The sequence below is a fragment of the Sorex fumeus genome, unplaced genomic scaffold (genome assembly GCF_029834395.1).
Source record: "Sorex fumeus unplaced genomic scaffold, SorFum_2.1 ptg000014l, whole genome shotgun sequence".
NCBI classification, from domain to species: Eukaryota; Metazoa; Chordata; class Mammalia; order Eulipotyphla; family Soricidae; genus Sorex; species Sorex fumeus.
The window spans coordinates 8,157,158-8,184,535 of NW_026606071.1; the positions used below are offsets into that span (position 1 = coordinate 8,157,158).

The 27,378-nt window shown below is 39.3% G+C and overlaps 1 protein-coding gene across 1 annotated transcript in view; it reads right to left on the reverse strand.

The window, feature by feature from the left end:
- Window positions 1-27,378, reverse strand: part of STAT4 (signal transducer and activator of transcription 4) — a 121,670-nt gene that overhangs the window by 9,949 nt on the left and 84,343 nt on the right. The window contains exons 9-16 of the mRNA XM_056111799.1: window positions 27,009-27,167; window positions 26,017-26,109; window positions 22,881-22,940; window positions 22,281-22,298; window positions 22,094-22,187; window positions 19,388-19,432; window positions 4,064-4,147; window positions 2,154-2,252 (exon numbers count right to left, since the gene is read on the reverse strand). Coding sequence (XP_055967774.1) covers window positions 2,154-2,252; window positions 4,064-4,147; window positions 19,388-19,432; window positions 22,094-22,187; window positions 22,281-22,298; window positions 22,881-22,940; window positions 26,017-26,109; window positions 27,009-27,167 — 652 coding nt within the window. The remainder of the gene's footprint in view (window positions 1-2,153; window positions 2,253-4,063; window positions 4,148-19,387; window positions 19,433-22,093; window positions 22,188-22,280; window positions 22,299-22,880; window positions 22,941-26,016; window positions 26,110-27,008; window positions 27,168-27,378) is intronic.

The following is a 27,378-nucleotide window of genomic DNA, read 5'->3' on the forward strand; positions in this document are numbered from 1 at the left end:
AGAAAAAAATGGAATGACACTTCCTAGGGAGAGTTTTCCTTGAACACAATAATTCTGTCTGGATAAATGATCAATAACAAATAAATATAACAAAGTCTTTGTTGCTTAGGATTTGAAACAGAATCTGATTAAGAAGAGAAATTAGACATATTTATTGAACTGGGCTCTAAAAGTAGGCTGTACAGATATCTAGCTTTAGTAAACATAGACGATAGACACTTCCAGATTCCTCATCCTGAACTAGAAAAGAATTTGTATTGTTATGTCAGCTTTGTGGCTCTCTTACAAAGCTGTTAGAATGTCAGGGCAGCAGCATTGCACCTCTGTGCAGGCAGAGGACAGAGAAGTCTTCTCTCTCCTCTCTTCCATCTTAGAGGTGGAAGAAAAATGCAAAACAAATGCTTCTCCTAATGGGATGTGACATTTAATTTCAATGGTGTTGGCGGTTCCCAGCCCTAAAGACCAGGTGACTTCCCTAGTAAATTTTGTTCTGACAGTGGTTTGAGAGAAGCAGGGCCGAAAGCCCTCTGAGTGGTCTTATTCACTGCAGTTCATTTGTTGTATGTGTCCCGGCACCAGAGGTTGAGAAGAAATGGGACCGACCGAGTCACTTCCTTGCTCCGTCCCCTTTATCGGGAATGTCAAACAGTAGGGGGATAATACATCATGCCAATTCTTATTGGTAGGACCTAAGCTAAAATAATTCTTTCCTTCAGGGTGAACTATTTCCTTCACATTGCAAAGGAGTTTTGTGTTTATCTCTAACCTACTTCCTTTCTCTAGTGCTGGGTGCTTTCCCAGACAACAGAGGTTGTGCAGGAGAGCTCAAAGGAAGTGCTGACTCATGGTTTTCTTTTTTGCCACTCTGTTTTCTGATTATCTTTTTCTATTTTTTGGTGGTGGTGAGGATTTTTGAGCTGTTACGGCCAGGAATGTCTGGGGGCTACTCCTGGATCAGTGCTCAGAGATGGCTCCTAGGCTGCTCCTGCCCTTTGAACCTTTCTCCCTGCCCCCCCCCCCTTTTTTAGGTCCGACAGACCCTTCCCTTTTAAGAGCATTTATTTTCTACTTCTTTTATGATCTGAAGTCATTTTATCATCAGTATCTCAAAATAACCACCAGATGGCATTAAAACCCAATTTTAACCTAGAATGAATTTAATTTCTTGTATTTTCTTTTTAGGATCACAAAGTGCCACACCTAAGAATGCTGAGATGGGAGGAAAGGTGTGTCACCCTGAGAGGCTGATATTAAGGTTGGGTGTCAGGCTCTGTGATTGTTCTGTAGTCACCAGGACTAGCCCAGCAGTGCTCAGTTTTTGGGCATTCAGTGCCAGGAGTCAAACTCTGCAAGGTCAGGCTTTGCCACTGGAGCCATATTCTGAGTCCTAGAATGGATTATACTCATAATCAACTTAATCATTTGTGCTCTCAGTGTATGTTAGGGAAGAGGGATGACTATTCTGGTTACTTCTTTGGATACCTAAGTGATACCTGTGTAGAAAAGCCTGAGTGAAGAATGCAGTCAGAGGCAGCTGAGGGGTGAACTCAACAGTCACATATCAAATTCTGGGGCTAAGGGTCTCCTTGAAACCCAGTTAAAGGAAGCAGAGAATGGAACGAGAGTTGGGGGAGGGTATACCAGATTCCGAGGCAAAGCAAATACTTGCCACTTGAGCTAGACAGAATTCTTTTAGGGTCAAAAGACAGAGTGAATTTTTTAAAAATTCATATTCATGTATTCATTTGGGGTGGATGTGGGTTGAAGACACATATGGCTGTGCTTAGAGCTTACACCTGTGGTCAGGGATCACTTTTGTGGTGCTGAGGGTTGAAACTGGGTCAGGTGTGTACAAGGCAAGTGCCTTACCCACCATACTAGCTCTCCAGCCCTAGAATATATTATTTTTAATATGGCATTAGGGAAGAATTCTACAACTAGAAATATTGTTGTTCTGGAATAAGAAAACTGACAAAGATATGCCAAAATATGTGTGCATATGTATACATAGTTATATGACACATAGCTATATGGTACATAAAACTACATAGCAATCTCTCATTTCTCTCTATATTTTGGTGCAAATGAATTTTATTGACAATAAAGTAAATCTATTAGGATTCAAGGAGGGGAGATGGGAACAGGAACCCTACCTGGGAATCATTGGTTGACACATTGTACCAGATGATAGATGCCCATGCGTTGGGTAACTGACTGACGTTGGAAATCATCACCACTGGTAACGAGCTGGTCTGGTTTAAAGAGATAAATGAAAGCACATTTATTATAGACTGTCTTGCCTTAATGATTTTATGCATTTTCCTCTTCACTACAATGACATCTCAAGCAAATCCCACTCCACCAATTCTGGTATCTACTGTTCCCTGGTTGCTAAAATAACTTATAAAAGCACTGGAACTTTCTAAGCAAAAATGAGTCAAAGAATAAGGGAGGAAAGAAGCTCTTAAAATAGGAAAACATTCTTAGTGTCCAATTTCTCAAATGTCTTCACTGATAATGCAATTTTACTCTTTGATGTCACATACTTTTCAAAATACAGCAAATTATAGATTGTATTGATTTGGCAACTATTACCTTTGTGTGTCACATCAAATGATATAATTTTAAATTTATCTTTGAATTGAGTCAATGTTTTCAAATTATTCTCAAACAAAGTTGGTACCCGAAATGAGAGAGTGCTGTTGCAGAACTCAGCTTAGTATGACTGGCGCTGTATTTTTTTTTTAATCGATTGAAATAAACACACTTTCACAGATACGGTCAGGGAACTCATCAACTATAGAGGTTTGATTGCTGTGATAGTTATATGTCCAGGGAAGGCAATTAATAACTTGTAAACAGAGGTTTAGGGTAAAAAGATAAAGGAGAGAAATAAAAGTAGTATTTTATAAACATGTATACACCAATTAAGATAAAAAAGCAAAAAGTAGAGCTCTAAAACAACATAGCCTACCCACTGAACCACATTTGGGATGTGTAGAACTGCTCCCTCATGCAGACATTTGTTCACTTGTTCAACCAATATTAAGCATCTACACTGTAGGAATTGTGCTAAGGCTGAATAAATGAGCCACTCACTACTTCCTTCAAGGAGTTCATAGTTAATCATGTTCAACTTTAATCCCCACAATTTTTTTTTTTTTGCTTTTTGGGTCACTCCCGGCAATGCACAGGCATTACTCCTGGCTCTGCACTCAGGAATTACTCCTGGTGGTGCTCAGAGGACCATACGGGATGCTGGAATCAAACCCGGGTCAGTCGCATGCAAGGCAAACGCCCTACCCGCTGTGCTATCACTCCAGCCCACCAATCCCCACAATTTAACACTAAAAAATTCTCCTAGATTTCTTTATTTCTTTGCTGAGTCCCATAGTTCTATGGTGCCTTGCAAGACGATCAAAACAATGTACTGTTAAGGGTTCTTTTTTCTATTTTTTTTTCCCCTCTTTGTGTCACACCTGCAATGCTCAGAGGTTACTCCTAGCTCTATTCTCAGGAATTACTCCTGGCAGTGCTCGAGGACCATATGGGATCCTGGGGATCAAACCCGGGTCAGCCATGTGCAAGGAAAACACCCTGCCTGCTGTTCTATCGCTCTAGCCCCTGTTAATGTTTTTAAGATTTGTTTTAACTCATCCATCCCATTAGAAAAATGTTTATTCTGAGGAAATTTTATGTATAAATTAACTTTTTAAAGTTAGCTTTACAAGATATGATTCAAGGATTCTTATGTCTCTTTTGGACTTTCACTACAATTTTCATTTGACTTCCATTACTTAAGGAAAAAACAAACAACAAAACAGATAAACTTGGCAATGACTTAGTCCATCTATACTGAGTTCATTATTCCTATGAGATTTTACCATTTATGATTAACAAGAATAGAAGTGTACACTGATTAGTGAATAGAGACAATGCTTTTCTAAGTGGAAATAAAAACACCAGGGAAGGTTCTAAGATGTAGAAAAACTGAATTTTAATTTCTGAGTACTGTTAAGTTTCTGCAAATGTTATTAGTAGGAGATGTTCCATACAGACATACCTCCAAATCTATATTCAGGCCATAGAGGCAGATCTGTGTCTCAAAGGTTATGGAATGAAGCTCTTCAGTAACCATGTGACAGCCCTAGGGAGAAAGAAATAGACGGTTATCTTACAAGTCTTAATTGCTATCAATTATTGCGATCTATTATCACTATTGTGTTTGTAAAACTTACATTCTTCAAGTGAATGTCCCCAACCACTTCCTAATACAGAATATATTTCTTTTAAAATTATATATATTTATTATATATTTAGAGAAATTTTAATGGTCACAAGCAATACTTTTAAGTCTCCAAAACACTATATTTCCTGAATTTTAAGATTCCAGAATATTAGAATAAAAATTCCAGAGAAATGATGATTTTTAACATTTGAAAATTAGCTTTTTAAAAAACCAACTATTAAATAGAAACAAGTCCTAAATGCATAGGTATAAAGAAACAAGTCAGCATCATAGTACATTTGTTTAAAAAGGTGGCAATGGATTTAGCTCAAGTGGTGGAATACACACCTAGCATATGTTGGTCTCTGAGTTCAGACCCTGTAACACATAATCACCTTCTTCACCCCTGGCACTCCTAAGTGTGACCCCAGAACCTAGATATCCTCTTCCCTATAGAAGAGGAAAGAGAGAAAGCAAGAGAAGTAAGGAAGGAAAAGAAAAAAGAGAAAGACCGCTTCTTCCCTCTGGAAAGAAAGATGGCAGCCGCTTGGGAGCCTTGTGGAAAGCCAGGTATGAGCCGGTGGTGATGGGGCGACTAAAACCTCATGGGAAGGGGGGGCATTCCGGGCTCGTCTTTCACGCCCTACTGAGGTCACCAGTTGCTCCCCACGAGCGGCTCTCTGGCACGGCCATGGCTCCAGAGCACAGAAACCAATCTCTTAATTATCTGACTCTCAGTAGAAATACTTTCAGGGTTAATAAGCAAAATAGCAGAAATCCAAAACAGTGCGGCGCTATTGCGGCCGCGCGACATCATCTAATTCTTGAACCCAGCTGTAGAAAGCAAATCATTTCACAATGCTTTTTCAGCATGTCTGATTTGGGGTGTAAACTCTAAATAAAAAAGGTGCATCTTTTATCGAAACAATGAATCTAGTCAAAAGTAGATAGAGTGTTAACTAGAATTCATCCGCCTCACAGGCACTGGGAGGGGTGGGGGTTTATTGGGGTTCTTCGTGGTGAAAAATAAGTATTGGTAAAGGGAAATGTGTTTGATATTTGCATGACCGAGAACTAAACCTGAAAGCTTTGTAACTTTCCCCGCAGTGATTCAATAAATAAATAAATTAAAAAAAAAAAGAGAAAGACCAAAAAAAAAGGTGTTTTTTTTTCTCGCTAAATGTGATTGATGAAAAAAATTTTTTGACTCATTTGGTGGTGTGGGAAGGTGTAGGGAGGGGAGTGGTGGTGGTGGTGGTGGTGGTGGTGGTGGTGTGTGTGTGTGTTTGTGTGTGTGTGTGTGCGTGTGTGTGTGTAGCACTGTGCCTCCTAGAGTTTGGAAGTAAGGGCTTGGTCAGAGCCCTGCCTCAACTATGACTATGGAAAGATGCAGTCTTTGGAGTGGGTGAGTCAGAGGAACTAAAGAGATGCTCTGCATTCTGGGTAAGGGGCCAAGCTGGGGGGGTGGGGTGGGGAGGGAGGAGCTTCTCTGAAGAGAAAGGGACCTTATAGTCTATATACAAGATGGAGCCTTTTTCTGTGTCTGACATGTTAGGAGCTATCAGGGAAGTGGACCAGGTCTAAGAGACAACTTACAGATAGCTCCTTTGTGGTGGAGTGGAGGATGGGTCTCATGGAGGGAGGAGGAAGAGTATCCTAAGAATCACTTTTTTTAAATTGAATCACCATGAGCTACCACTCCAAAGCTTTCATGTTTCAGTTTTAGTCATACAATGATTGAACACCCATCCCTCCACCAGTGTACATTTTCCACCACCAATGTCCCCAGTGTCCCTCCCCCTTCATTCCATCCCTCCCCCTGCCTCTATGGCAGACAATTTCCCTCTTTCTCTCTACTTTTGGGCATTATGGTTTGCAATACAGATACCGAAAGGCCATCATGTTTTGTCCCTTATCTACTTTCAGCACATGCCTCCCATCCTGAGTGATCCCTCCACCCATCATTGACTTCGTGATCCCTTTTAAGAATCATTCTTAACTCAACAATTCCCACCACACACAGAACTTCCAGGCAATTTTTATGTATTGTTTTTGTGGGGGACCACACCCAGTAGTGCTCAGGGCTTACTCCTAGTTCTATGCTCAGGGATAATTCCTGGCAGGGCTCAGGGGACCATATATGCTGTTAGGTGCCAAACCCCAATGAACCATGTACAAGGGCCCTACCCTCTGCACTATTTCACTATCTCTCCAGTCCTATCCAGATAATTTTGGAAGGGTTTGTCTCAAGAATATGAATAGCTAATAATTATAAGACATTTAACAAATCTTCACGTATAAATAATAAAAGAGAATTAAGTGCCAAAAAGCAAAAGCAAAAAAAAATCAAAACATATTAGACCATTCAACCAATATATGCCAAAGAAAGTGGACAAATTAGCCAGGTGTAATTGGTGGGTATTGTTTGGGTACTGATTTATGCACACCAACTACAGAAGCACTTTTGGAAAACAATGGAGAAAACTGAATGAGAAATGAGATTTCTCATTAAGGAAGATTTTAAATGATGTTTGTGTCTGATAAATATATTTTGATTATTATTTTTAATTATTTTCATTTATGAAAATGCTGTCATCAAAAAATCTCAATGAGCAAGATCTTATAATTCCTGGAACTTAAATGTTCCAGAAAGTTTGTTATATCTCTTGCTTTCCTTTTGTACACATTTAAAAGAGTTCTTAAAGATACTTTAGAAATTTATTAACATCCTCACAGATAAAATGTTATAAAAGTGAAATAAAATAATGAGAAGTCTTTAAATAAGTAACTTAAGATAAAGTTGGATACACAGGCAAATAAGGAACAAATTGGAAGTGGTGCTTTCCGGAAAGTAAAACAAATAAATCAGGTGATAAAATTAACAATCTTTTTTTGGTTTCTGGGCCACACCTGGCGGTGCTTAGGGATCTACTGGCAGGGGCCCGGGGTACGATATGGGACTACAGGGATCAAAGCCTGTTAGCTTCATGCAAGGCAAGCACCTTATCCATTATACCCTCCCTCTGGTGCCCCGATACAAACTTTTAATACACAGGCACCAAAAAAAAAAAAATCTAATAGAAGTTCTAGAAATAGAACAGAGAAAATAAAGTAGAGGAAGTACCAAAGGCATAATTCAGAGGTAACTCTTGTACACAGCTGATGGGAGCTGGTTGTTATCACTCTGTAGAATAATTTCTTAATATTGGTAAAGTAGAAAACACTCAGATACTATGCATATAAATTATTGTTTTATGTAGGTCAAAGGTTTTCTTGTATCCACATTTTTAAAAAGAAAGACATGTAGGGGTTAGAGCAGAGGATGTAGCTCAGTGGTAGTGCACATGCCTTGCTTGTATGCGCTCTTAGGTTTAATTCCCAGAGCCACACGAAAAGGATATAAAAATATGGTTATAGCAGCATCATTTATAATGCTAAGATCATTCATCAGTATAATAGCTGATATAATATTAATGCCAGGTATATTTATAGAGTGAAAAACAATGTAGTATTTGAAATGAATGACCTACAATGTCCTACAGGAAGTCATTGACTTTTCTGAGACTATTAGAGCAAATCTTAATAAGAAAAATAGACAGCAAATTCAAAAAGAATACATGAAGCTTATCATGATAAAGGGAAGGGGAGGTACTCTCTAGGATAACATAAAGGAAGTTTAAAAAAAACACAAAAAAGCCCCGCATAAAACACAGATACACAGAGAGACACACACACAGAGAGAGAGAGAGAGAGAGAGAGAGAGAGAGAGAGAACAACTATACAACAGCATCAGAACTTCCTAGCCAAGATTAGAGCAAGAGATAAAGACCTGATAAAGGAGCAACAGAAGGTCAAAAGTATCAGAATTGGAGAGGTTTCCTGTAGAACTGAGCTTGCCTAAGGAAGTGGGAAGAATGGGAGTGATCCTTCCACACTGGTGGAAGGAGCAGGCACTTCGGTGGCTGAGTGTGATATTAGAATGAGGTATGCATGAAACTATCATCAACAGCAATATAAATCATGGTAATTCAATAAAAAATGGAATTAGAAAAAGAGGTATAGGACTCCAGGAGGAGTGCCAAGAAGAGAAGAAAGAGAGATTGACATGTCTGATGGAAGTGTGAGGTTTTCTAGTTCAAAATGTGAGGTTTTCCTCATGGTGTCTCACTAATAAAAATTTTTTAAAAAAGTGGTTTTCTAGTTCTCAGGAAAGTTTGAGACTATATTAGTGATTGTATATAAGAAAAACTGATCAAATTAAAAAAAAACAAATAAAAGATCAGGGAAACTAATATTTGCATGGGAATGCAATCATACTGTAGAACATAGCTCAGTTAACAAATTTTACATAATCATAGCAATGTAAGCATTATGTATAATGACTAAACCAAAATCTATTGTGAAAATGATGTATATGCAATAATATGGTGATGATGGAGGAAAATTTATACCTCTGGAGACCTGGCAATAAGAGAGCCATGAATTATTCTTCTTTTGGGGGGATGGGTTCATCTTTCATAGAAAAAATTCAGGAATCAAATATACTTACAAATTATGAAATACCACTGTATATGTGATACAATGAAAAGATCAAGAAATGATCACCTCATACTCTCTCTCTACTTTTAGGCATTATGGTTTGCAATACAGACACTGAGAGGTCTGCCATGGAGGCAGGGGGAGGGTGGGAAAGGGAGGGTATACTGGGGATATTGGTGGTGGGGAATGTGCACTGGTGGAGGGATGGGTGTTTGACCATTGTGTGATTGCAACCCAAACATGGAAGCTTGTAACTATCTCACAGTGATTCAATAAAATTAAAAAAAAATACAAATTGGTACAATTTAAAAAAAAAAAGAAATGATCAACTCTGGGATGTAGCTGAAGTGAGAAGGAATGGAGCAGAATGTTCTGATTTTTCTTGACAAGTTCTTTTAGTGCTTTCTATGTGTCATCATATAACAAAACACAGTCCTCCCGTTGTTCATCGATTTGCTCGAGTGGGCCCAGTAACGTCTCCACTGTGAGACTTATTGTTATTGTGTTTGGCATATTGAATACGTCACGAGGAGCTTGCCAGGCTTTGCTGTGCGGGTGAGATACTCTTGGTAGCTTACCGGGCTCTCTGAGAGGGGCAGGCTGGCTGTGCGCAAGGCAAACGCCCTACCGCTGTACTATCGCTCCATAACAGCTTATTCAAAAACAAAATGGGGTTTCTGGTCTCATCCGAGGCATACAGAGTCAGATTCTGCACTTTAACAAGAACCCAGGTCAATATGGTATACCACATTGTGGTTAGTGTCAAAGGGCTATGAAAAGATTAGAAAATTATATGATGTTTAATTTTTTAAAAAAATGAAAAAAACTCTTGTGGGAACCCATGAACAAACATGAAATTATCTAGACTAGAAAAGTAGGGGAGGGCAGAGTCCTAATAAAAGGTGGTGTATTAATAATTAGTCAAATCTATCTGTATTAAGAAGTGGTTCTAATGTGATGATTGCAATAACAATGAGACGAGGAAACTACTGATAATGAGAAATGTTAAACTTAGGATGTATTACTGAGAAGAAAGTTGAGAATTTGGAGTTTATCCTGCAGCAGGTAAGGCGTTTGTGACCTAGGTTTAATATCTGACACCCCACAAGGTCCGGAGCCCTTCCAGGAGTGATCCATGAGTAGAGAGCCAGGAGTAAGGCCTGCACAGTCCTGGGTGTGGCCCCCAAACAAAAACAAAATAAAAACAAAAGAGTAGGTAAATTAGAAATTTCCTTCTAAAACTTTCCTTATTTTAAGTAAGAAAGAAAACTCTTTGTTCTTCATAGAGCACATTCCACTGCTATCAGGAAGTATGACTCATTAGAGGGGATTTCTTACTAGGTTAATAAAAAACCATGTAAATGAAAATTCTGCTTGAAAATCCCTTTGACTACTCCTAAAATGACTCCCAGTACATCAAAACCACTTCAATGATCATGGTTGCTAGTCCCTATGATGAAGTAAATAGATTGCTGTTTCTATGGTTGAACATGAGATGAAGAAGTTAATTGGGTTTAGACACCAAGTTAAAGAAAAATTAATTTTTTAAACAAATGGGAATCTCCTGCATAACTGATGGGAGAAGTGTTTATACAATGTGAAGCACCAAGACAAAGGAAGAATCCACAATTCCTTATTCAGGTTTGGGTGTCCTTCACTTTTTAGCCTACTTCAATGGCAGTCGGAGTAATACAGGACTCTGCAGAACATCTGAGAGACTTGAGGCAAATGCACAGATGGAAGCCCGCATACCATATGTCTAAACAGTTAACCATCATAAATCATGTTAATAGACTGCTAGAATATGGCCCAGCCTTCTGCCATGACATCTAAGTTTTCACATGACCTAACTGGCCAGTTTTTAATGCCTCAAAGTCCAAATAGAACATAACCTTGAGAGAGCATGTTTATACTGGGCCAACCCCTACCTCCACTGCCCCCACTCTGCAATTTTCACCTTTGTGAGGGGCTTCACAGGACAACTGTTGCTCCTTGGAGCTCTGCTTGTATAGATATTTTATTTTATTTTATTTCTGCTTTTGAGGCCACACCCAGCAATGCACAGGGGTTACTCCTGGCTCTGTACTCAGGAATTACTCCTGGTGGTGCTCAGGGGATCATATGGGATGCTGGCAATTGAACCCGGCTCGGCCGCGTGCAAGGCAAAAGCCTTACCTGCTGTGCTATTGCTTCAGCCCCCTAGATATTTTAAACATATAACGTTAGCGCAGTGGAAGGGCATTTGCCTTGCACGCAGCCCAGCAGGCCGACCTGGGTTCAATTCCTTCGCCCCTCTTGGAGAGCCCGGCAAGCTACCTAGAGTATCTCGCCCGCAAGGCAAAGCCTGGGAAGCTACCCGTGACATATTCAATATGCCAAACACAGTAACAACAAGTCTCAAAATGGAGACATTACTGGGCCGGCTTGAGCAAATCGATGAACAACGGGAGGACAGTGAATGTTAATAATATTAGTGCTGTATTGTTAATAGTTAGCACTATTAGCACTGTCCTCCGTTTTGCTCGAGCAGGCACCAGTAACATCTCCATTGTGAGACTTTGTTGTTACTGTTTTTGGCATATCAAATATGCCACGGGGAGCTTGCCAGGCTCTCCAAGAGGGACGGAGGAATCAAACCCAGGTCGGCCGCATGCAAGGTAAACGCCCTACCCACTGTGCTATATGTCAAAATGCCGGAAATGTTTGCACTGATGGCAGCATCTGTGCTTGAGAGAGCAGACCCAGATGCCCAAATAGGGCCTGGAAATGGGCTTGAGAAATTGTCCCATCCTGAACTCTGGAAGAACATCTCTCTCCAGCTCACAGTGACCTCTTTCTCCATATAGAAGGTGCAGGAGCTGATGGACAGCTAAAGGGAAACTTCCAGAGTATGTGGTCCATCTTTCCCTATTTCAGTTTCTATGGTTCATTTATGAATAAATGCATAGTTTGATCATTATGATTTCCCTCCATCTTTGAGTAGAGCTTCTGTGTGTTCATCATCCAAACAGCAGAACTTTGAATCAGAGGAGAAACCAGGACTACAAAGTGAGAACAAAGACTCTCAGGTTTGTTTTTTAACTTTTGGGTAAATACTTCATGCTTTTAACGGAAATGTGGCTGAAAAAATGTTTTTTCAGTGAGTCAAATTCATTTCTAACCTGTACTCAAAATACCTGAAGTAATTCTGAGGCACATTCAGGACAAAATCTGACAAGGAAGTTGACGTACCCAGGACCGAAGTAAAGCACCTTGAACTGGAGGAAGCATCAATGGGCTTCCATGACCATTCAGTTTTTGTTGTTTTCTAACACAGTGCAAACTGAGATGCTAAGCAAGTTTACATTCCCAGAACCCATGTCTTACAAAGTTGGGAACATATACAAGTAATAAAGATGTATCATTAAAAGTTATTCTGATCATCTTGAGATGATTATGGTTTAAAATACCTACATTGATTATATCAATATAATATGCCATATTATAAGAAATTTGACTGGATTGAACTTCTAAGAAAAAGTACCCATTGGATAATCTGCTAAGATGACTTAATAACTTGACCAGGGCTCCACCTAGAAAAAAACATCACCCAAGAGAAATAAATAGGAGTAGGTCTAGGTGGCACCATATTCTTTTTTTACACCTTTGATTAAATACCTAAAAGTGTGCCCTGGAAGCTTACAATATCTTAGTAATAAGTGGTTATAGATTTTGACTTAAAGAAAACCCTTGCTAGAAAAATACAACTGGGATAAGGATGATCATCACTGAAATTTCTTACTTGTCTCTTAACCAGCCTTAATCTATGATCCTGTTGCACATGGAAAATGATGTGGAATAAAATGCAAAAGACAGTACCCTGTCCACCTAATGAATATTTATTGAGTATCTGTCTCCATTAGGCACTAGGGTAGATGCTGGGGAACAATACTGAGAGGGAAATTAATGATAGAATCCCACAGAGAGCATCCTCAATCACAGAATCAGTGGAATCATTTTACACAGAATGTAACAGGACAATGAATTCTGAGCTGCCAAAACACAGGGGAGGGTGTTGCCTAAAAAGTCTTCCTCTTTAGTGTTATTCTTGTCCTGATCTCTCCTCTCTCTCTTTTAAAGGTTGGCAAAAACTTAAATTAGTGTAGGAGGAAATCAGCTTCCTGTGAAAACGCTTGGGTGAGTTGGAGTGTGAGCCGAGTACCAGTGTTTGGGAACACCGAACCTTGAAAGAACATCTGTTTGGCTATTTTGTTAAATGAAACTCAAGCTGCCCATGCTTTACTAATAGCTTCTTTGTGCTTCATGAATTTCCACCACATAAACAAAATTACCTAGGCACCTCAGCCTGTGGCTAAAACTGTCATTTATCAGTGACTAAGAGCAAACTGCAATTCTTGCTTCCTTATCCAAACAGTTTCCCCTAATTCAACAATTACTCTCAGGAAGATTCCCTGTCAGATAAGACCCTCCCGGAAAGGTTTCTTCCTGGGAATGTTTATTCTACAAGGACACATTGATGTCTTCAAAACTGGGCCACTTGCAAGTCCAGGGAATCGTTTCTTTGCAGTAGTTCTTCCAAAGGAAGCACAGACAGGAAGGAGGAAGCAGTAACTGTGGACCTTAATTTTGTGATTGACATGTTCATGGATTTCTCTAGGCAGGCTGTGAAATTCCGAGGAAAATTCTTTACAAAGTATTTACCAAGTATTGCACGTTTGCAGAATCTTAGTGAAAGGAACTTCAGAGGCCGCAGTGTCCAGTGGTTTTTAGATGCTTTGCAAGAAAAACTTTAGAATATAAGTTTCCCATATGGAATCCTGTCTGTAAAATGCATAATCCAGAAGTGTCCTGATTGAAATAAGCAGGAGATGTAGGACGCCACCTCACGCTAATCCCAGTTCAGAGGTGATAGCTCCTGAGGCATCTGTGATCTCTTTTGGTCTTTTGACAACACTGCCACTTCCTCCTTTCACCAGTTCTCTGACACCTTGCCCATGATCACCTTGACAGGTCACTTCTTGGATAATCACTAGTGTTGCAAGGTTTGTAATGGCAACCTTCAGAAAACTATCATGGGGAGTTTAGCACTGTAGCACTGTTTTCCCATTGTTCATTGATTTGCTCAAGGGGGCCCCACTGTGAGATCGATTTGCTCAAGTCTCCATTGTGATACTTGTTGTTACTGTGTTTGGCATATCGAATACGTCACGGGTAGCTTGCCAGGCTTTGCCGTGCGGGTGAGATACTCTCAGTAGCTTGCCGGGCTCTCTGAGAGGGGCAGAGAAATCGAACGCGGGTTGGCCCTGCCAGCCTCGTGCAAGGCAAACGCCCTACCGCTGTGCTATCACTCTAGCCCATGGGGAGTTTATGATCATTTAATAAGGATCCAATTCAAGATTTCATAGTGACAAAGTCAGAACCCAGTGTGTATATGTGTGCATATGAATTTATGTGTGCACATGTGTATAGGTGACAGGGGTTGGTCATGGTGGGATCCTACATGTACACGACTCCCATAAATAAGGCACACACCTGGTCATCTGAGGTTTTAGAGACTCAGAGCCTGAAGAAAGAGATGGTTGGGGCCTTAAAAGACAATGTCTCCAGCACCGCATTAACAATCAGTTGTCCACAGCCAGATTATACACTGTTAGAATCATTGCCTCTCTGGAGCAAAAGGTAATGCCCTGTCACAGAGGCATGGTGGGGTGAGGGGGACGAGGTGGGGGTAGTGGGAGGGATCTTGGGACCATTGGTGGTGGAAAATGGGCTGGTGGGGGGATGGATACGCAATCATTGTATGACTGAAATGCAAGCACGGAAGTTTGTAAGTCTGTAACTGTACCTCACGGTGATTCACTAATAAAAATAAGCACTGTAGCACTGTAGCACTGTCCTCTTGTAGTTCATCAATTTGCTCGAGCGAGTCCCAGTAACTTCTCCATTATGAGACTTGTTGTTACTGTGATTGGCATATCAAATACATCATGGGTAGCTTGCCAGGCCTTGTCGGGCGGGTGAGATACTCTAGGTAGCTTGCAGGGCTCTCCTAGAGGGGCTGAGGAATCGAACTCGGGTTGGCCGTGTTAGCCACTTGCAAGGCAAATGCCCTACCCGCTGTGCTATCGCTCCAGTCCACTTAAAGAAATAATTCCTCCTAATCACTGCGAGGATTCAGAGGGGTGACGGAGCTGTGGGATTTGAGTGGGTGCAGCAAGGACAATTACTGGTAGTAGATAAAGAGGTAGAAACAGTGCTGCATCTGCCAAAGATGCTTTGCGACCCTCTCGATAGGCAGAGTGGCACTCAGGGAAACAGCATGGTCAGAGCAGGGCAGACAGTTTCTCTAACTAAAAGGATGACACCCACAGCATCTACTTCAAAGCATATCTATAAGAATTACATAAATCAATGTCAGGGGAGCTCTTAAAGAGTGTCCACTATACAGCAGGCACCACACAAGGATTTGTTCTATAAATTCATTTTTATTTTTATTTTGTTCAGGGACTATTCTTGGCTCTTTGCTCATGAGTGACTGCTGGAAATTCTTGGGGGAACACATGTGGTAGCTGGGATTTGAACTGGGGTCAGCAGGGTGCAAGTAATTTAGCCCCTATTTTACCTTTTCATCCGTTCTTTTTATTTTGTTTTAATTTTTTTTTTAGACCACACTGGTAATGTTCAGTGGTTATTCCTGGCTCTGTGCTCAGGAATTACTCCTGGTGGTACTAGGGGGCTCCCTCCTCCTCCTCCTCCTTCTTCTTTTTGTTCACACCCTGCAATGCTCAGGGGCTACTCTTGGCTTTGCACTCAGGAATTACTCCTGACGGTGCTCAGGCGACCATATGGGATGCTGGGAATCGAACCCGGGTCGGCCTCGTGCACAGCAAATGTCCTACCTAGGCCATCACTCCAGTGCCTTATCCCAGTCCTTATCCCCTTATTAGCCCTATATCACATATCTTCTCCTATCCTCAATTTGAGGAAGTTTTAACTCCTCAGGTTTTGCATTTTGGGCCATACCATGCACTACCCACTGTACTATCACTCTAGCCCCAACACTTTGAAATCTGAACATGAGTTAATGCCATCCTAGTCTCCTGTTTTCCTGAAATCTTGGTTACGTTATAAACCCCACTTGATAGCCAAGTCTTTTCCTCAGCTCTTGCCTTTCCTTTGGACACTCCTATTATTGGCCAATTGACAAACACCTCGGTTCATTTTTCTTGTTCCCCTTCACCTTTTTTGTAGCTTGCAATTCTTCTGTAGCACATACTAAGGTTCAGATTTGTTTTAAATGGACTAGGAGTCATATTCATAGTCTATCAACAGGGGGAGCTCAAAGAACATCTTTAAACAAAATTATCCTACACTAGCCAACCTAGGGGAAAAAGGAAAAGAAATAAAATCACCGATGGACTTTATAATTTACTTGATTTAATTAAGACTTAGTTAACTAAATATTTAGATGATTTCAGTTAAGATTACTTAGTTAAAATTTTTCCCTCAGTCATGAACTTTGCTTATAAATATAGACATGGAGAGTATCATGCTAAGTGAAATGAGTCAGAAAGAGGACAGACATAGAAGGGCTGCACTCATTTGTGGAGTATAAAACAACATAAGATGAGGCTGACACCTAAGGATAGTAGATACATGGGACAGATAGATTGCTCCATAGCTGGAAGCCTGCCTCATGAGCAAAGGCGAGAAGGCAGCTGGAATAGAGAAGGGATCGCTAAGAAAAAGATGGCTGGAGGAATAGGTTGGAATGGGAGATGTGTGCAGAAAGTGGATTAAGGCTCAAACATGGTAACTTCTCAGGGTCTGTATTGCAAACCATAATGCCCCAAAGCAGAGAGAGATTATGGGGAATCATGTCTGCCATGGAGGCAGGGGGAGGGTGGAAAAAGGGGGGTATAATGAGGGATATTGGTGGTGGGGAATGTGCACTGGTGGAGGGAGGGTGTTTGATCATTGTGTGATTGTAACCCAAGCATGAAAGCTTGTAATTATCTCACGGTGATTCAATAAAATTTTTAAAAAGTCAAAAAAAATTTTTTTTCTCTAGAGAAATCCAAGATTTTTATTTTTCCACATTCATGAAAATAAACAATGTACAGAAGAGTTGAGCCTTTTAAGATTTATTTCCAATTGATTTACTTAAGAGAAGTTCAGGGGCATTGTTCTTAGGGTAGTTAGTTTTTAGTAAATACTATTCAGGGATATTACAGTGAATGAAATGTTGTTTCATTCAATTTAATATCCTTTGGGCTGGAGCGATAGCACAGCGGTAGGGCGTTTGCCTTGCATGCGGCTGACCCGGGTTCGAATCCTCGGTCCCTCTTGGAGAGCCCGGCAAGCTTCTGAGAGTATCCTACCCGTGTGGCAGAGCCCGGCAAGCTACCCGTGGCATGTTTGATATGCTAAACACAGTAACAACAAGTCTCAGAATGGAGACGTTACTGGTACCCACTTGAGCAAACTGATGAACAACGGGAGGACAGTGCTACAGTGAAATGTTGTTTGCAACTCTGGCCAAAATGCTAGTGAGATGAGAGAAATAGGCTTTTCATTATAATGCACTAACATTTCAATTAGGAAGTCTGAAAAAGTGTGGGTTTTAATAAGATGGGAAGACACTCTCCCCCCCAATGTAATATCTTTAAACTCAAAGGCTCTCTGTTCATGTGATGACTGGTTAGATCCGTCTGGACCGCTGCCCAAATCAACCCCTCTTAGATTACCCCTGGGGGCAGCTCCGATATTTGGCACATATCTTTGAGATATAATTTAGCAAATGAAGGTTTCTTGCAAGGGAAAATGCAGAGCATTAAACCTGTTGTGATGGATTTTTGTGGCTCTATGTGGTCGGCCGGATTGATTGCAGCTGAATGCTGGATTTATAAAGTGCTTTTTTTCCCCCCCCTTCCAAATGATTCAAAGATCTTTCTCATAGGAACTGTGAATATCAAGCTAAGAGATTGGATCAATAGCTACCGCACCAGAAACAACCCACAATGCTTCACAACTATACTATAGAGGTGGTTTTTACATCTATAGCATCCCTGAGCAGAACCTGTTGTTGAGCATCACCACCCTGATTTCTTGGAGAGAAAAAAATGCAGTATTTTTCATTCAGGATCATTTGCCAGGGATCACCCATTCAGTCACTGTCAGAGCAAGCACTCAAACCCATGTTTTCTCATTTTAAATATGTCGACCATAGACATTTCCCCAGTGTCTAGGTCAATTAAGTAATTAAAAATGAAACAGATGCTCTTCAAGGCCACACACCATTCGGGATTCCGACCACTCTATCACTGACTGACTCAGATGTGAATTGGACTCCTTTGTTCTTTTCTTCCACTCACACACAAAACGCCCACTTTAGAAATAAAAGTGCGGCCACTGATGACATAAACTAAAAGGATCTTTTTTTTTTACCAGTGATTTTCATGTGATGGTACATTGGTCATGCAGAATTATTTTTTTGTGGAGAATTAGTGATTTAAAGAGTTTATAACTGGGGATAACTGACTGAAGAGATCACAGCAGGCTTGCACAATGCTATTCTGGGTCACTATTGTAGTCATGTGCTCCATGAGAGTCAAGATCATGGAAGGCTGTTCACCTTCCCCTTTCTTGGGTGGAAAAAGGGGAGCAAGTAATGAAACAATATTATTTATATATTTTATTTTATTTTTTGCTTTTTGGGGCACACCCAGCCCACTCCTGGCTCTGTACTCAGGAATCACTCCTGGCGGTGCTTGGGGAACCATATGGGATGCTGGGAATCGAACCCGGGTTGGCCGCGTGCAAGACAAATGCCCTACCCGCTGTGTTATTGCTTCAGCCCCAATCTATATATTTTAAAGTAACGAAAATTTGCAGTGATGTGCCAAAATGTCAATAGTAGTTTAATTCAGAGGATATTGTTATAAGCCAATTTTATTTTTGCCTATTAAAAAAAAGCAATTTGGAGGTAATTTAATGATAGAGCATCAGTGTTGCAAGTATGAAGACTTGAGTTTGATCCCTGGCATTGGTCCCAACACCCCCATGCAATCCCGTCAGCACCCCCCAGCAAGCTCAACCAGTGAGCAGGCTAAATGGGCTAGGACCACAGAAAAGGGAATCGAATGTGTGTGACCAATGGAATGGCAAAAAGTAGCAGCAGAAAAAAAAAGGTAAAAATATTTAAAAGCAAATGTTGAAGAGCAAACTAAGCAAAACCAAAAATACTTATAATTCTTCTCTTTTGTGTGTGTGGAGGGTGTTGGGTTTGGGGTCACATCCAGTGGTGCTTAGGGCTTACTACTGGCTATATGCTCAGGGATTACTACTCCTGACAGGACCTGGGGGACCAAATATGATGCCAGGGATGAAACTTGGATTGTCTGTATGCAAGGTAAGCACAGAACTACCCACTGTAATATCGCTCAGGGCCCACTTAAATATTTTTATATAGTCTACAATTATTAAGTTTTGTATTTATAATCAGAGAAATATTAAACTGACTTTATAGAAAGCTACAAAGGTGAATTTAAGTGCATTGTGGAAATAAGCAATCACAGGATTACTTCCTAGGACAATTCTCTTGGAGACAACATGGCCTACCTCATTCCCTTTGCTCCCAGTGCTGGATTTCATTTCCTTTGGTTGCTTTGGAAAAGAAAATAACAATGTTTAGAGAGAGAAATACTCATTATTCGTTAAATAGCAAGTTGGTCATGCCTATTATAGTTTTTTGCTTGGCCACAATTTTGTCTTCTAGAATAGTAAACCAGATGTCCTCTCACTCAGAGATACCTGATATAACCACCAGATTCAACAGCAAAAAATTTCTGGTTTCACTCATGAGCTGCCACTTTAAATACTTTCAATGAGATAAGTGAGCAAGTCAGCATACTATTTAAGACTGTGTTTTTAATTAAGCCAACTTTTCAAAAGAAGAAATCATGCTGGGATGCTTTAGTCTACTCAGTACTTCTTTGTACCTGAAAAGTAACTTCTGAGAATCTGTAAGGTTTCCACATCTCTGTAAAACCAAGTTTGTAGAAGGATCTGGGTAATAAACGAAGAGTGGTATTCCCATGGCACAATGAGATGCTAAATGACAGATCTGCAGGATACTTACTGACCCCAAAACATTCATGATAGAGATTACTATTGGGGGGAAAAAGGCTGTCAAATAAGTTGCACAGTCTAGTCCCACTGTAAAAAAGTGAGATATATTAGATAAAGAGCAAAAACATAAAAGTAGGAATATATATTATTCCAGAGAGATAATGGGTTATTTTTATAAAAAATTTAAAAATGTAAAAAAAGACAAAGGTTACATAGGTTCCACTGTCCTCTCATTGTTCATCGATTTGATTGATCGGGCACCAGTTACATCTCCATTGTGAGACTGTTGTTACTATTTATAGCCTATTGAATATCCCACAGGGAGCTTGCCAGGCTCTGCTGTGCAGGTGGGATAATCTCAGTAGCTTGCCGGGCTCTCCGAGAGGGACAGAGGAATTGAATCCGCGTTGGCCACATGCAAAGCAAATGCCCTACCCACTGTTATTTATTAGAAATTATGTGTTACTCCAGATAGAGGTCATGGATTATTTTTTCACACTTAAAATGTTCTCATACAGATGACTAGATAAGGAAACTGTGATACACACACACACACACACACACACGCAATGTGATACCATTCAACTATAAGAAAGGACAAAATCTTGCAACTTTCTACTACATGTATGAACTGGAAAGATCATATTGAGTGAAGTCAATCAGAAGCATAGAGACAGATACTAAAATGAGCTCTTGCGTATATGGGATTAAAAGAAACAGGATGGGAATATCAAATGGCAAAGACAATAGAACCTGAGAGCTGATCTACAGAACTGAGCTTCCCAAAGGCAGCCATGGGGGCTGGATGGGAGGAGAACCTGAGACAACTGTGGAGGGAAGCGGACATTGGTGGACGTTGTGGTGTTGGTACATGGTATACATAAACCCATCATTGACAGTATTGAAGTCTATAGTGTTTCAAAAAGTGTTCTCAGGTTTTTCTTCTTTTTTGTGTGTGTGTGTGGGGGGAGGGCCACCAAGAAGTGCTATAGGGGTCCTCAGACATTCCCTATGACACGTAGTATCAAGCAGTTACTGCTTGGAACCAGCAATGCTGAGAGCCACCAGGATCTCCCCAGTGCTGGGGTTAAGGTTGTGGCTATTTGGTGCTGAGAATCAAACTCATGTTCTAGTGCATGCAAGTAATGTCCTCCAACCCTTTGAACTATTTCCATAGGCCCTAATTATATATATATATATATTTAAACAATTTTCATGTTACTATGTAAATTCTGTGACAATCATTTGCAACTATTCTGTAAAAATGCTGATAATTAATTATCCTTGATGAATAAAGACTGTTTTTTTTATGTGTTCTGATTCTTACCTATTCCCATTATTCAAAGTTCCTTGAGGATAAGAACCTAAGCAAAAAACAGTGCTGGCTTGAAGGATGGCTAAAACATAGCTTCTCATTATATTTAATTTATTTATCAGAAGATGGATTTTGTTAAAAAGAAATGTGCTTTTCAATATGGCAGGCTAAAAGAAACAAAATAAAAAGGAGTAAATTTGTGTTTGCAGACACCTTTCTCTTAACCTAAATTTAATCTTTTAGAAAGTAGACGTTTTTGAGTTGAGAGATTTGTGCAGTAGATTTATTTCCTAAATTGTAATACACCGGATGAGTAATAAGTTTCTGGCAAGAAAGGCAGCAGTGTATTTAGTTTGTAAGAACTGCACAGTGCAAAAAGAAAGCAGGAGAACTCTAGGTTAAGAGGAAGTGGTAAAAACAAGAAGCAACAGGATGAGGTGGGTCAGAAGCTTTCTAGAAATGCCAGAACAAATTGTGTACAACTGCCCTACCCAGGAACATCCTATATCCTCAAACTAATCCGACTAAAATGAAACGACTTCAGCCATGTTGTAAGAGGATATAACTTCCTGGAAAGATTTAAGAAATGAAATGGTAGAGCCAGAAGGCGGATTATCTGTGTTATCATCTCCAAAATCTATTGATCATTACTACAAGTAGTTTTATTATATCACCATTGTTAAGAACTAAGACCTTCTGTGTTAAGTTTCAATGTTTTCTACCATTTTTAATTCCACAATGATGGCATGTTTGATTTCTTGATATGGTTCTTCATATTATAAAAAATACTAAAGAGAAAAACATTAAAATATAGGATGTATTAGTAAAGAGGTGTCTAATTTGAAAGACCAAAACTCCTGCAATTTTCCTATTAAACTCACCAAATGTCGAAATTCTACCGAGAGACTCCCATTGGAACATTCTTCAATGGACATTACTTTGACATGAGTTCCACAAAGAACAAATCTTCGATTACTAGAGAGAAAATCTTAGCTAGTTACATGGTCTTGCATAAAATATAATTGTAAGATAGCAAAAACAAAGAAATGTCTAAAGCAAATGTTTTACCTTAGAGTTGAAACATTTCTGTAAAAAAAAAGAAAGAAAGAAAATCCTTCAAAATGGGCCTTGTAATTCATTTAGTAATAACTTTTAAGAAAATAATTTCTAAAAATTCAAATCTTATGTTTTTAAATAATTGGGTTCTCCCAAGCAGTCCTTAGGATGGCTAGGGCACAGTCCCAGCAATACGTGGCCAAGGGGGCCAAATAGTTCAATGCTAGGCTCAAAGAATGTGAAGTTCCTTGGGATCTGCTGTTTCAAAGATCATCAGAGTCATGATGATGGTGCTTGTGGGGGTGGGGGCTTCAGAAACATATAGTAGTATTCAGGGGGCCATGGGGTGGAATGTTTGAATTTGGATCCCAAAACATGCAAAGTAAGTACCACTAACCATTGATTTATCTCCCCAGCCTTAATCACAAAGAACTTTAAAGCAAATTTGTATTGAAATACTGCTCAGTGTTTGAACTTCAAAGTTAAATATTTGAAGCACATTGATAAATATACTGTTCAAAACATAAACTTAAAAGTTTGACATTATTCTTTAAAAATAATTCATTTAAAAAAGTGACATTTTTATGTTTCAAAATGAAATTAAGAACTTACTTGTCAACTGATGCTTTCACCTTTACCTGATAGTTTAACTCTGGCAGCTTTATTAGTAGTCTGAAAACAGGCATCAATAAAGAATCAAAGGTAAAAATTAAAAGTGCAAAATCTTAATATTAAGGACTTACATGTGTTTATGATATATATGCAAACAAAAACATATCTTCATATTTTAGCATATTTTATATACTGTGTTTTAAAAATATCATTTTCTTCTTTATTTTGTCATGTTACTACTCTTTATATCAATCATATTATCAATCATATTATATCAATCATATTACTGACAAATCTTCAGAAAAAGTTTCCATTTGTTTCATTTGGTTTGAGTTAGATAATATATTGACCATATCAGAAAAAATACTCCATATATTTTGGCTGAAGCCCAAATTTGAGTAAACAACAATCATGTGCAAGTCTACTTATATTTCTTCGTTTTAGTCTCATGCTACAAAAAAGTTTTGTCAACTTAGCAAATCAACCTTTTTTTTAATGAAAAATGATTATACAGTAAAAATACTGAGGCAGAGTAGGCCTTTGATAGAATATGGAAAATTTCAATTCACATGTATTTATAATCTAAACACAATGTATTAAATAACAGCAAAGTGCTCATAAACCAAAAGAGACCTAACTTCAAATAAGTGATTAGAAATCAGAATAACAGTTCCCTATACCCCCAGAGTCATCCTTTCCTTCATTCTTTTGCAGTTCCTAAGTCTTCAGAGATGTAATCTTTTGCAAGTATTCTCTGCAGTTAAAGTTCATTTTCACAGAAATCTACTCACTCATTTATGCACATAGCCCACACTCTGCTCACTCAGCATATATTAAGTTCCTTATATAACCTATATCCCTATATAAACTCTCAATATGGGTAACTGGTATAGTGATGATAGGGGCCAGGAGAAGTGTGAACATGGGTAAGCACAGAAAAAAAGTTCTGCAAAATAGATAAAACACAGATTAGTAACTGACTGTTACTAGAGAAAAATTCTCACTGATAGTAGCCCAGACAAAAAGGAGGGTTAAATGTAGTAAAAATTCCTTTAGAATTTCCATGTAAAGACCTAGAAATGGCTAAGTGTCTAAAGCGTTTGCCTTGCAAGTGTGAGACCATGATTTTGATCCTTGGCATTACTCACTTGTGCCAAGTATGATCTGGCCACGTGGCTTTTTGTATCTGGCTGCTCTGCTGTCTATGTTTCCAGGTGACACGCATGATTTCTGGCCATACTATAACCAGGTATGTGTAAGCACTGAACTACAGGGTGCAGCCATCAAGAGCACTGCAACTAAAGAGATATGCAACTAAAGCTCTGTAGCCAGGAGTACAGTGTTTGAGCTCCATGACATCCTCCAGTAATAAAGGTACACACCCAGGTGAGCATGTGTACAAAACCTGTATCAAGAGTAGAAGATCCAGTGAACACCACAACCAAATGTGCAAGCACCACAACCAAGCATGTAGCACTTCTGATCATTTATAGACAATATCCAAAGAGAAAAGGGAAGTGGGGGAAAATTTTTACCCATAATTTCCGAGTAGATTTCAGAAATTGGAACTTGATTAAGATATGGTTAATATGATATATTGCAAAGTGGAAATACATAACAGCAAATGCTGTTATGGGTAGTGGAGAATGAGGTGATCATCTGAAAAAGGCAGGTACTCCTCCGAGATGTAACCTTTTGCAAGTCTTCTCTGAAGTGACTTCATTTTTCACAGAAATTTACTCACTCATTCAGTCGTAAATGAGTAAATTTTTTTTCTCTCATCTTTCTATCTGCATCAGAAGGGTTCTGATTTACTAGACGTTGATATCTAGAGCTCCATATTATGCTTCCCTTTGAAATAGAATAGAATATTATGGTGTAGAAGAACTTTAGGGGAAAACCTTGACAAAATGAAAGATGAGCAGCAAGACAGGGATTGGGTAGAGAGGATGAACACCCAACTAAGGTAGAAGAGGAGGAGAGAACACCCAAACCAGGGACTTGGGCAACCAGAGCAATCCCAAGAAAGGGATCCCACCTTCACTTCCTGCACTCAGAATCTTGGCAGAACAATTAATATTCGACTTTTTTTTTTTTATCCCAGAAAGCATCTTAGATGTAACATATCATCTATGGGGCTTCCTCATGGATAGGGTGTTCACCACCCATTTATCCTATTCTGATCTTTACTGTTTCTTTCTTGTGGGTTATAGTTTCAGAGAAGAGGAACAAGCAACTTTAAGAAAATAATGAAATTTTAAAAGGAAACCCAGCCTCTACTTTGGTTTCTGTTTATTCAATCTTCATGCAAAATTCGTACAAAGGAAAGAATGAAGAATTGCAACTGGGCTTTTTGAAGTGTGGACAGATGCCTTGTCTTTGAAAATGGAGTTCTAAGGCACAGGATGTTAGCTAAACTTATTGTGGTAATCATTTTACAACATATGTATGTAAAGTTATTAAGCTGACCCTCTTCAGCTTACACAATATTCAATGTCAATTACATCAACAAACTGAATATCAGAATGGAATTCTCATAGTGATATGTGATCAGGAACCCTATCAAAGTACATCACACTCTACCTAGAGCATTGCCTGCTCTTTTTCTAGTTCAGAATTTCAGCTTCCCAGAAATTATTGAGTGATGAGAAATTTAAAGCTTAAGAACCTGGAGATAAGGTATGATAAACATGTTTGGAAGTTCAAACTTTTAAGTGACCTAAGGGGAAATGAGACATTTGGGTTATTTATGTTAATGGAAAGGATTAGATATATAGATAAGGCAATAATCACTTCAAGTCATATACAAGTAATTCAAGGTACACACACAAGGATATACTGAAAATGGAGCTGAGAGTTTTCATAGAAATTCAATAAGGTACTGGGTGGTTAGTTAAAGAGAAAAAAATCGCAGCTGATATATTTCCTGGAAAGGAGATTCAAAGACTTCCACATTCTGTTCCCAATTTACCTACTAAATTCTGTTTCTCCCTGCTCCAGGCTCTTAGAGAACCGGATTGGGTGCTGGATATGCAAGAGGTACTCAATAAAGAATATTTGAGTAAAAGGCACACGGAGAGACATTCAATATTAATTACACAATGATGCCATAAACATGTGAAAACGTTCTGCCTACCTTAGCTTTACAGTGAACTGAATGAGGGTTTTAAGTACCATTGGTCTCTGAGGGTGGGTTGGCATGCATGGTTGTCTTTCAACCACAAACGAGCTAGATTAAGAGGAAAAACAAATGTGTCACTTGAAAACATTGAAAATTTTGACAGAATGAAAACCACAGAGGAACAGGCCGATGTCCTCTTAAAAGCCCACATTTCTACACTTAGAAGATATTTATTTAAATTCCTATGAAGCCCAAATCTTTCTAATGACTTGTCAAGTAATGACCAAAAGATGGAACAATGCCTAAAGACTGTCTTTAGTAATAAAAATAATTTCCAGTCATCATGTCTCAGTTGAGAATAAAGCTCCAATGTATTTTAATCATATTAAACAATATAAAATGGCCGTTTCATGACCATTTTGAGCCAATTAATTAGGAGTTCTGATATATACTAATTTTTTTTCTCTTGGTTTGAGGAGTTGGACCCCTCCTGGTGGTATTCAAGTCTTATTCCTAGCTCTATGCTCAGGGATCACTCCTGGCAATACTCAGGGGACCATACACAGTGCTGGGATTTGCACAGGGATGCAATAAAGAGGCAAGCATCTCAACCCTTGTATTTTTCTCTCTGGCCCTAGAATTTCATTCTCTTTATATGAGCTTATAAACACAAACATGATCTCTACCCTTCATTTCCTGGATATACAATGAAGAAGAAATCCTTGAAATATTTTCTAAAATGTGAAAACTGAACATTAAGTGGGTGATGTGACTTGACTCATGGAAAACTGAGTCAGTTGGTGGGAGAAGTGGCGATAAGTTTGTGGTAAACAGCAGAAATGTGATTTCTAGAGATTTCTTGGGCTTTATTCACTTTACCCCAAGACTCACTATTTAATATTACCACTCCACTTTATCTTCATACCAAAACCCAAGTCTGGGTATGTTTCTAGCTCCATAGGACTGAGGATGCTACAAGATACTCAGATAGACAATGCCTCACTTACTTCTTGAAAAGGTTGTAGATCAGGAAGGTAACTCTTTCTATCAGGTGTGCTCTTTGCATGGGGATGGGATCACCTTCATATGTCATTTTGGATGACTGCTCCTCTAATTTTTCCAATTGTCTTTTGAGTTGGAAAAAACTTTCTGCCAAGAGTGTAAAGCTATTGGACAGCAAAGGAAGATCACAGTAATTCTACTTTACAATATATCAAATTAACCATATCTTAAAAATATTAAATGTCTAACAGAGGCGGGATGGGGGGGATAAGGTGGTGAGGGTGGGAGGGCTACTGGGATCATTGGTGGTGGAGAGGTGGAGAATGGGCACTGGTGGAGGGATGGGTACTTAATCATTGTATAACTGAAACCCAA